This window comes from Rhinolophus ferrumequinum, chromosome 26 (assembly GCF_004115265.2).
Source record: "Rhinolophus ferrumequinum isolate MPI-CBG mRhiFer1 chromosome 26, mRhiFer1_v1.p, whole genome shotgun sequence".
NCBI classification, from domain to species: domain Eukaryota; kingdom Metazoa; phylum Chordata; class Mammalia; order Chiroptera; family Rhinolophidae; genus Rhinolophus; species Rhinolophus ferrumequinum.
Window position 1 is genome coordinate 13,920,254 of NC_046309.1, and position 12,408 is coordinate 13,932,661.

The window sequence follows — 12,408 nt, forward strand, 5'->3', positions numbered from 1 at the left end:
CACCAAGGGGTTGGTTACACATTTAAGCCAACAATGGCAACATGGGCAGTCTTGTTTTGAAAAGATATGGGGGAAAAAAGTGAGATTTTTTTTCTGAATCATAACACCTGAAAGATGGGTTTGTTCAAAGTGATCCTCTTATTTCCTGCTATGCAGAATCCCGCCATAAATGGAACATTATGCGTTTCTTGTGTACTTCACATCTTATATACTTGAAAATGTGCAGCCAATAGTATGACAGTCATGTCACCAAGTAGTTGACATTTTGGGAAGTGCTGCTGATGCTCAGAGGGGCAAAAACATGTATTTCTATTATCGCAGCTTCAAAAAGAGTGTGAAACTGGAAAAGGAAGGCAGCGGTGTGTGGTCACAGGGCTGACGCCAGGAGAAAACTCTGACACCCTGTTACTGTGACAGCTACAGCCTTGTCTCCTCGCTAAGCTGTCTCCAGAGACAAACATGCCGAGACAAATGAGCCTTCCAACTACACGATGGATTCTGCCTGCCAGGGAAAGCCCAGGTTCCCGTGGAGGAACGTTGCTGAAGTCTTCACAAGATCAAAAATTATTTTATTTTCCAAGATTCAGTAAACAAAAAATCATTTCAATTTTTCAGAAAGAAACCTTTTCCATTCGAAGAAACACTGGAATTTGAACTCCAAACACGTGTAACTCCATTCATCACATGATCCCATCACCTTCGTGCATCTATGTACAGGTTCAACGGCAGGTTTCTGTTGGTCTCCTCAATGACTTTGTCCTCCAGCTAGGACTTTAACCTAAGAGCATTCCACCAACAAGTGTATGAAAACTACATTGGCTCTAAACATGAAACTCTACATGGGCACTAAAAGCAAAACTCTTCTTTTCTAACCCCTCCACGTTGGAGAACATTCTGTGTTACCACTCTTGCCAGATCGCTAACACTGAATTTAGTGGGAAAACATACACTAAACACGCAGGCTTCCCCTCACTTCACCAGTGAGCACTCTATCTTTTGTTCATCTTTGTTCCCTAATATCTAGCACAGTCGGCCCCAATAATTTAACACTAAAGTATCATTAAAACAGCTGTTACATTGCAAACCAGGCTGACATGTTGACTACATGGTTTTACAGATAAAAGACTCCTAAAAAGTTTACAAATCCTGACCTCTCTTCTTTGTTTCCTTAACCATGCCCCATGAAATTCTCTTTTGTTTATTTCACTATTAGACAATACATCAAATAATATAATCCAGATTCTCCATTAGCCTAGAAAATAGTTTCTCTTCCTTAGTCTCCATGCTCTCCAGTCAATCCTTTTCACTGCTACCATGTTAATTCTTCATTTTCATTACACCCCAGTCAAAATCCTCAAAGGTCCAATATTACTAAAAAGAAAGCTCCTCAAACTTCACCATGCATACAAGTCACCTGATGGGCTTGTCAAAACACAGATTGTATGGCCCCACCACTAGAGTTTCTGATTGGCTAAGGCTGAGGTAGGGATAAAAGTTTGCACGTTTAACATGTTCCCAGGTAACACTGATGCTGCTGGTCTAGGAAATATATTTTGAGAAACACTAGCCCAAACACTGATTCCCAATTATAGGATCATAAACCAACATATTGGGATCATCTTAGGGGCTTAAAAAACCCCAAAGAATCCAGTCCTTACCAAAGAGATTCTCATTTAGGAGGTCTACAATGGGGCTAGGAAGCAATCCCTAGATAAATCTAATATATATATCCAGCTTCAGAAAAAATTAGTCTAAAGATAAATCACAAACAAACCTCTTAGATGACACTAGGTCTTCCAAGCCTACACCTCGATCTCCCTATCCAAACTGATCTCCTAGTCCACAAAATAAACTCGTAGTTACAGCTAAACCATTCTTCTTCTTACGTACCCCTGAATATCCTTGAATGCTCATTCCTTTTGTTGCCACTTACAGTACCCTCTCATTGGTCATTCCACCAACTATCTGCAGTGCCATTCCTCCCTCCTCTCCCTCTGTGAATCCTCTCAGGATCAGCTCATCATCAACCTTCAAAACCTTTCTTGGTCCATTCAACATGTCTCAGATATATGACACATTGTGCCAACTACCATTCTTGCATTCATTTGTGTGTCTGTGCCACTGCATATCCAGTTTACTGGTGGGTATATATAGCCTAATATTACTCAGTAATCTGTAGCCTGAAAGAATTTTGAGGGAACTGGAAAATATAGGAACATAAAAACAATTCAAAAGTTGTATAACAATTTTTATTGTATAATTACAATTTAAAATATTTAGATGAATCTCTTATGCAGAAAGGTTTTATTCTCAAATCTGTGCGTTACTAATAACGAAGAGTAGAAAATATAGTTAAGAAACAATCAACCATATAACTCAAGTCATGACTAAGGTCATTCTAAAACATATGTAAGGGGGAAAAAAGATGGGGCAGAAAAGTAGATAGGTAAGAGGGGGAGAAAAATGGAAGAAGAGAAAGGAAGAAGGCAAAGAACACCACCATACCTTGACCTCAAACCAATTAAACACAAAATGTGAAATGAAATGTTATTTCTTTGGTAGACCTCACACCTTGTACTATTAGATAAGTTTTAGTTTTATGTTCTTTGTCTGTCAAATAGCTTATGCCAATGATGTACATATTCATTATCATGAAATAACAATAGTATTGCCAAGTGTAGTATTTGGGGACTACAAGTCACAGAGGTGTAACACAAGTGATAGCTCTTTGGTGTCTTAAACACATCCTAGGGGTGAAGGGAGTGGGGAATGGAAAAAATGACTGCTAATGGACATAGAGTTTCTTTTTAGGGTAATGAAAATGTTCTAAAATCCTATCATGGTAATGGTTGCACAACTCCATAAATACTAAAAATCACTGAAGTCTATACTTTAAACAAGTGAATCTTACAGTATGAAATTATATCTCAATTAAGCTGCTTAAATAAACAAACAAATATCTCATTTATAATACGAAGTTGGAGCCTTAAATCACCCTTTGAAAACCACTGATAAAAGTAACAATCTGTTAACAATAACTGAATCTAAATAATGAGGTATACAGATGCCCATTGTACTGTTCTTATTGTTACAACCTTTCTAAAAGTTTGCGATTTAAAAATTAAAAAGTAATAAATAACATAAAATGTATCTCATAGTAGCATGATTTGGTCTTATTTTTCATTGTTTTAAAACCAATCTGACAAACTCTGCCCTTTAATTGAAATATTTAATTCATTTACATTTAATATAATTATTTATGCAGCTGGTCAAAGTCTAACATCTTGCTATTTGTTTTCTAGTCAACCTATCTTTCTTATTCTTTGTCTTTCCTTTTTTATTGTTCTTTTCTTCCTCTCCTGCTTTCTTTTGGATTAATCATTTATCCACTACTCAATTTTATCCCCTTTACAAACTTTTGTAAAATACACCTATTTTACACTTTAGTGTTTGCTCTGGTGTATGCATCCTGAACTTACCACGGTTTACTTGAATGATCATACCTCTTCACATACAGGCATACCTCGTCTTATTGCACTTCACTCTATTGAGCTTCACAGAGGTTACTTTTTTAAAAAATAATTGAAGGCAAGATTCTCCAATATCAAGAAGATTGGGACTCGCTTTACTTATTGCAATACTCACTTTACTGCGGTGGCCTGGAACTGAACCTGCAATAGTTCTGAGGTATGCCTGTATAATGCAAGAAACTTAGAACAGGGCAGTTTCATTTACCTTTCTCCCATCTTTTGTGCAATTACCGTCACACATTTTACTTTTAAATATATTATAAAACCCACAAATATTATTATTATTATTATTTGCTTTAAACAGAAATTAAACAATGAGAAATGTATTATATTCTTAGTCTTTACTTCTGGCCCTCTTTATATTTTCCTAGAGATAGGTACTATCGGGTATAATATTCCTTTCACTTGAAAAAACTACAACATTTCTTGAAATCGAGGTCTAGTGGTGACAAAGTCTTTCAGCTTTAGTCCATCTCAAAATGCCTGTATTTTACCTTCATTTGAAAGGCTATTCTCAGAGGATATAAAATCCCAGACTGACAATTTTTGTATTTTCCAGCACTTTCAAAGTGCCAGCCATTGATTTCTGGCTTGTTTTGCTTCTCATGAGAAGTTAGTGAAAATTTTTATCACTAGAAATGTGTCTTTTTTTTATCTGGCTATCTTTAAGATTTGTTTTCAGCTACCTGATGATGAAGTGTCTAGGTTTTTCTTTACGTTAATCTTGTTTCAGATTTGTTGAGCTACTTGGATCTGTGGATTTATGTTCCTCAACAAATTTAGAAATTTTGGGTCATTGTTTCTTCCACAATTTTTTGCCCCAATCTCTCTCTCCCCTCTTCTGCTGTACCTACAACTACACAAATGTTAGGCTGCGTGATATTGTCCCATAGGAAATTATGGCTTTGTTCATTTTTCCTTTGTCTATTTTTCCCTGTGTGTCAGTATAGATAATTTCAACTGATTTATCTTCAAGCTCTCTGTTTCTTTCTTCTACATTAGGTAATTTGCTGCTAAATCTATCTGGTGAACTTTTCATTTCAGATATTATCAACTTTTTGAAAGCTCAGTTCTGAGTCACATAACTGCCTTTTCACAAGATGTATGCTGGACATTATGGATGCTTCGTTATTGGGACTCTGGATTATACTGTCTTACTTTACAGTGAGTTTTGTTCTGGCGGGGATTTAATATACAGGTAGATGGTGCTGATACCACAGACTTGGTTTGGGGCTTTGTTATGTGAGATCTAGAGTAACCCTTACTCTGCAACTAGGACGTCCTTATTTCTAAGGCATAACCTCTCTGAGGTCATATCATAAACATAGGATGTTCAACAAGTTCTGCCCACACTGAGTGGTCTGAACTCCAACATTTCCAAGCATTTGGCAACTTCTGGAACCTCCGTTCAGCTCCCAGCCCCTCAGTAGCTCTTTTCTAACAGGCCCTATGGTGTGCACAGCAGCTTCGTGTTGAACAAAGGTTCAAGGGCACTCTTGCCAGATTTCTGGGGCTCCTTCTTGGTGCAGTCCCTCTTCTCCACTATCCTAACCCACAAATTCCAGGTGCCTCCACATCCCTGACCTCTCATCTCTGCTTAGAGAGTCTGCTACTCTATGTTTAGGCTTCATTATGCCACAGTGTGGAAAGCATTCCCAAGGAAGCAGCGGGAACGACTGTGGAGCTCGCCTCGCGTATCCTCTGCTCTCAGCTGACTGTGCCGATAGCCTGAGCCATCCAGTTTTAGGGGTGCTAATAGCAAGAGGTACTTCATCATGGCCTACAGATGAGGTCCCTAATTCTAACTATTTCTGAAATAGCTTGAAAATCTATTATACACGTATTTCATCCTTAGCATGAACATATAACATGAAAGGCACGTATTATTTCTACATGACAGATTCGCAAACCAAGATATAAAATGTTAAATGTTAAATAACCAGCTTTGAAACAATAAAGATATTTTATTCAATACACAATACCTGCTATGGACTTATAGTAGCTGACATAGTGGCAAAAAGAACTTCAGGGAATATACTTGCAATCCATATTCTTTTTATTGAACCATCAATAAAGCACACAGACTGTAGCCCCCCAAAAAATGTCTACGGAATGAATAACCAAGAATCAATCATTCAGTCCACCAGGAACGTGTCTATACTCTTAAAAACTAACTACAACTTCCATTCATGATTTATTTATTCCTGCAAGACTCCTATTTGCCATGCAAGTAATTTCATTCCTACAGTTATATTTTTTCAATTCCCTACATATACTTTAATTTTTTTTTTCATATTAGTAGGTACTATTTAACCAAGACATTTCTATTTAGTTATGTCAAATTTGTTTCAGCTGTCTCTTAACTGTATTTCTAATTTTCATCTGGCCAAGTCAAATATATTTTCCTGGCACATGGAGAGAAAATATAATAACATTTCTAAATACCATCTCTGCAGCATCATACCAAACAGTGATATCATCCCTCCGATCTTAAACAAATCAATCAAAATGATACATTCATACTTATAGATTTACTCTCATCTCAAAATAAGCTCTTGACCAGTCACTTACTCCAAAGTATGCAAGAGTTGACTGTAGAAAAATGGTCAAAAAGTTAAGCTACATACAAGTATACATTTATGAAATAGTGTTTAAGAACATTTTAGTATTGGTTACCTTAAAATATGCCTACTTCCAGTGAAGTAAAGTATCTTATAATCAAAAGCCAGACAATGTACATCCCTGATTGCTACATATTGAGAAGCTCCTTCTAAGTTTAAAGCCTGGCAAAACAAGTTTGTTAAAAGGTCTTTTGAAGGTGATATTAGTCCATGAGATCAACAGCCTCGCCTTTAAATAGAAATATTCCTTTTTCGCTCTGCTTATTAGATGAGGGGAATATTCTAGGTGGCTGCTTTTTCTGGTGTTGTTCTAACCTGTTACTCTGAATCAAGATGGCATCCATTGTAGAAAGGACCTTACCTGGAGGACATCTTGGATCTTCACCCACACATCGGCCATGTCGTACAATTTGACATCTTCCTGCTGGGTAAGTGGAGTCATGGCGGTGTCCTGTAGGTACCCCAGGACCAGAGAGTGTGCAGTGGCTACAGCATTGAACTTGTCAAACAGCAACTCCAGCAGTTCTAGAAGTAACCTAGCCGAAAGGAAAAAAAACAAACAAACAAACAAAAAAAACAAGTAAATAACACACAAACATATACACACAAAGATGATTTCCACTGGCCTGCCAGAAAACCACCCAACTAAAGCGAAGTAGCACACGACAGTGTAAACAGCACAACAATCGATTTCAACAGGTTTGATTGCAAACAGACATAGGATCTGAGCAACTTTGGAAAACTTATCTATGCCTCACGTTTCCTCTGCTATAAAATAGAAAGGACGGAAGAATTTTAAAACCAACTGTCGTCTCTAAACCAGCAGTATGCAGCTCAATAAACATGTGTGTCCTTCTTAACATATTTTAATGATTACAATACCACTATCCTGTATTCATGTAGACAGTTTCTCCAAGGAATTCAGGCAATTTTTCAGACAACAGTTCAGATGTTACACAGAACATGCTATTCCCTAGCCATGCACTGGGCACTTTGGTAAGGATCCTAATCCTTTTAGTTGTGGGCAGCTGGGCTCACTACCGTTCAAATGCATGGCCCAGGTTCCTGAAAAAAAAAAAAATACACCCACCCCTGCCAAGCAATATGATGTTCACGACAGGGAGCAGCTTAGTCATCGCATGATCTCATTTTTCATAGTGAGAGATGCTGGACACATATTATTACGTCAATCTGAAAGACTCAAGGACACAAAATGAGGTTGCAAGGCAGCTGGGCCTACAACAAAAGCTGAGTTCCATGTCAGTGCATTTAGCCACCCTAGGGTGAGAACCGCTCACCTTAGTTCTAGAATGCAGCTGTATATTCAGAGACAGCTCGGAGCTTTATGTCATGGAAGCAAAGGAATTCCTCTACCACTGAGCCTCCCAGGCTCAGAATCCTCTGTTCCTCCTCTGAACGTCTATAGCATTTCATCCCACGTTTAAGGAACTGAACCCCGGGCGGCTCACATATGTGATTCAATCAATGTGAGTCCCATCCATTTACAGACTCTTTCCCTCCCTTCCCCAGTATTAGTTTTCCAGTGTAGACACTGGATATTCATCTCTACACTGAAGAGCACTTAGAACAGCGACCAGTAAATTTTGCTGAATGGATTTAATGTGTATACCATGGACAGGTAGAGAACATTCTGGAATGTGACCTTTATTGCATATTGTGTGGCTCTCAGCTCATAGTTCCTAAATAGACTGATAAACCAACCTGGAAAGTAGAAAAGGAAAGCAAAAGAGCTTGTCAATAGTGTCAGTTCACAAGATCTCATTACCATAAATAAGAGGTTATGACTACAATCTCATCTAAACATATAGCATATTATCTATTGCTCTGGCTTTTTTACTGCCCAATTATTATAATTAATGTGCCAGTGTGACAGCCAATAACTTTCTTATGATAAAACCCTAATATCTATTTGACAGTTTCATTTACATGAGACAGAATCAATAAAAATTTATGTAGTGCTCCCAGTCCAGAATATACATAATCCAGAATTTACACATTGGATTTGTAAATAAGAGCTATCCTACCTCTTGAATGATGATTTTCTTTTTCATCTTTTAAAGGGGAATTCACATTCATATAGGGCTAAAACAATTCATATTCACATATACCTAAAACAATTCTTTTTCATCTATGTTATTGGAGAACTACTCAAACATCACCAGAGAGAGGGATAAAGTACAGGAAGGTGTGTCTAACAACATAACAGCCAAAACAGTTAACTCAGTGCAAAGAAATAATCTGTATAAAACAGCATCACAGAGTAAACACCTGATGAAGTGAAGGTCTTACTTTTCACATAAAAATTTATGCTGAATGTGGAAGCCTGTGGTTCCCAAACATCAATCCACAGACCATAATGTCTTTTTCAGTGGTGCGTAGCAAAAAAAAAAATAGGACCATATATTGACGTTTCACAAAGGTAAATTTATTTAATTTGATATTTTTTGTACTCTCTTGACAGGAAAATCTGTTATTTTCTCTCACGATGGCAGTTACATTGCCAAATGTCCCTACTTGACAGAATTAACACTTAATAACCTTATGTTCTCCTCTAACATTTTGTGAAACCACATTGGCCCGTGACATTCAGAAACCTGAGGCCCCCTGGAGCCCAGCTTCCCAATGGCACGAAGCTTGAGGCGCAGGCCTGCACACCAGCAATGGAGCAGAAAACCTGGAAGAGAAGTGGCTCCTCTGAAAAGAGGAGTGACATCTGGTTGCCTCTGAGCCACCAAGCTCAGGACTACACACCGTGCCTGCCACTTGAGGACAACAGCGATTCGGCCATCAGGGGCAGGGAGACTCAGCAGGGGACTGAGGAGTAAGATGAGAGCTGTTAACGTCACAGAAACAGCAATCCCCTGATAAAATGCTGACCGAGCACCAGCTTCTGTCACCAAGGCCAACACAGGCCTGCTGTAGTGTGACCATCAGAGCCACAGGAAAGACTGCACGGGAAAGAGAGGGGACAAGAGACAGGCCGGAAGTGCTGAGATCCCATCGTCTGCTCTGCCGACTGTGAAACACCCACCCGTTTCCAAGACAGGGAGCTCCTTCTGCGCTATCGTCACACAATCAGGACACTATTCATAAACCTACATTTCGGACATAAAAGTGTAAAACTTCTGTGCTGCAAATGATACCATCAAGGCAGTGAAAAGACAACACACAAAATGGGAGAAAATATTTGGAATTCACAAATCTGATCAAGGATTTGTATTTAGAATATCTAAAGAATTCTTACAACTCGAAATAAAAAGACAAATAACTGAATTTAAAAATGGACAAAGGACATGAACAAAGGAATGTACATTTCTCCAAAGAAAGCATATGAATGACCAATAAGCAAATAAAAAGATGTTCGACATTAGCCGTCGGATATATACAAACCAAAACCGTAAACTAGCACTCCAACCCACCAGGATGGCTATAATCAGAAAGACATACAATCAAAAGCGTTGGTGAGGATGTAGAGAAATTGGAACTCTCATACAGTATTGGTTGGGGTGTAAAATGGTGCAGCTGCTTTGGAAAACAGTTTGGCAGTTCCTCAAACCATTAAACATGGAATCCCTATCTGGACCCAGCAAGTCCATTCCTAGATCTACACCCAAGAGAAATGAAAACAGACATGTGCACAGAAACTTACATACAAATGCTTACAGCAGCATTGTTCGTCATAGTAAAATAGTAAAATCGCAAAAGTGGAAACAATCCAAATGTCCATCAATAAATGGGCAAACAAAACGTGTTGTATTTATACACTAGAATATTATTTGGCTATAAAAGGGACTGAAGCTCTGACACGTGCTACAACATGGAGGAACCTTGAAAACATTACGCTAAGTGAAAAGTCACAGAAAACTATATATTGTATTATATATAATCTATTTACATGAAATATACAGAATACGAAAATTTATAAACTGAAAATACATTGGTGGTTACTTAGGAGGGTGGGGATTGACTGATAGTGCATATGTGGGATTTGTTCCGGGTGAGGGGATAAAAATGTTCTGGAACTAGATAGTAGTGATAATTACACAATCCTATGACTAAACTAAAAACCACTGAATTGCATGCTTTCAATGGTGAACTGTAGAGCATGTGAATCATATGTCACTATATCTGGTTTTTAAAAAACCATCAGCTGTGGCTCCAAGTGAGGACAGGGAGGGCCCAACAGCTGCCCTGCAGTGAAGAAAAAATTTATGGGGCAGTGAAAAAAGGAATCTGCTGTCTCAAAAAGTAAGGTTTTATGAAAGCCAATTCCTTCGATTCCTCCTACCAAGAGGACATTAGCTTTTCTCTTTTGGTTCAATTGTTTGTTTGCTTTTCCTTCTAACATAAGTAACTTGCAAGGAACGCAAGATTCACATTCTTTCTGGGCATTGGTCATTCCTAACCCTTTAATTATGAAAACAATCTTTCAACTTCTTCAAGTGTTCCCATCTGTAAAATCAAAGTATTAATTAATACCTGTTCTAGGATCCTCACAGAACTGCTAGAAGGATCAAGTGAGAAAATGAACAGAACGAGTCAAGGTCACAGCACAACGTTGAAAAGAGAGGAGACTCAGGCTCCCATTTGTATGGGTTTCCGGCGCGAGCAACTCTGAAGAAGATGGTTACCTTTCCCAAGAGACAGGGGAAATTAAAGGTAGACATTTTGAAGGAACGATGTCAGGTTTAGATCTGAATTTGTTATATTTAAGGCATCATGTACTTTGAGTACTTGGATAGCATGTCTGGAACTCAGGGGAGTGATGGATACCGGAAATTTAAAAAGTGAGAAATATTTAAGAGAAGAGATCACTCCGGGATAACATGCAGAGTATGAAAAAAGGAAAGCAAGTTAGGTCCAGAGCCAGCATTGCCTTAAAAGAGCAGCATAGAAAAAAAAAATGGTTAGGAAGTAAGTAGGGAGGAAGAAGGAAGCCAGGAAGGAAACTTTTAGAAGACAAAGGAGAGGAGAGTACCAACAGAGTCCAAGGCCAAACAGAAGACAGGTAAGGTCCAGAGAGCAATGTACAACTCACAGCTTCCAGTGACCTTGGCAAGAAGGTTTCCAAGGAGCTCTGGAAGCTAAACTCAGCAGAGGGATGGAGAGTGAATGGCTAATAAGGAAAGAGAAACCAAAGTCAATTGCACACTTGGCAACCAACATACGCACTCCTTAAAAATGAAAAGAAGAAGGTAAGACGACTCTCCCCTGATGCATAAAAGAAGAGATTAGGAACGACTCACATAAACAGAACATAAATCTGCACTACTCTGGCCCAATTCAAAGCTACCAGAAATAAACTGAAATATGTTCATACACTCTCCGACTGCCCACACAATGCTAGATTGAGAAAACAAGGGTTTGCCTTTAGCTGCAGACGTACTCAGGATAACCTAAACACACAAAGCCCCACTAAAATCATTCCCCACTCCACTCCCACCACCAAATATTAAAGAAACAAAACATTACATTTAGCTCAGTTACTTAAATCTTGTAAGGCTCAAGGTTTTCTCCACTGATCTAAAAGATAACAGAGCAGGAAAAATCATTAAATAACTAGATGATTCCTTAAGTTGAATTGAACAAGAGAAAGCCTCATATAGGAATAAGCCTAAGAAACTTATAGAATTTCAATTAATTGCAATCGCTACCCTTCAGAAGAAAATAACACATTCATTCTCTCTCTCTCTTTCTCTCTCTCTCTCTCTCTCTCTCACACACACACACACACACAGGTTAGTTCAAGAGTCACAAAATAGTACATGATGTTATGCAATACAACATCACAGTTGGTGAAAGAAAATATTGATCCTGAGATGGCAATTGGTCCGCATGTCAGTCTGAAGGACTGTCATTAGAAACCTAGACTTGACACCAGCTCTCTGCTAAACAGGGAGACTTTCAATATGCCACGGGGCTGTTCCAGATCTCTGGTTCCACAAACACAAATTTCCTCAAATACAATTTCCTAATCACAAATTGACTGTGAGAATTAAGTGCAAAATTGTATGGGAAAGGATAATAAAAAAAAAGCAAACTCAAAGTGACAGTAAATTGTTATTTAAGAACCTTTAGCAGTTACCATCTAGAGGAAATTAAAAAAGGGAGAGACGAGATACTCCAGATATCCCCACACCTGTCTGTCCCTTGGCGTGGTGAGGAAAGTTCTGCTTGTATTTCATAACATACACCAGTATCATTCCAATAAAACTCCCTCTTTAATTAAATTAGTT

General features: G+C 38.3%; 1 protein-coding gene across 2 annotated transcripts in view; it reads right to left on the bottom strand.

Moving 5' to 3' along the window:
• Window positions 1-12,408, bottom strand: part of EXOC4 (exocyst complex component 4) — a 634,133-nt gene that overhangs the window by 537,969 nt on the left and 83,756 nt on the right. For both annotated transcript variants that reach the window (XM_033099157.1, XM_033099158.1), the window contains exon 7: window positions 6,513-6,687. In XM_033099157.1, the coding sequence (XP_032955048.1) occupies window positions 6,513-6,687 (175 nt within the window). The remainder of the gene's footprint in view (window positions 1-6,512; window positions 6,688-12,408) is intronic.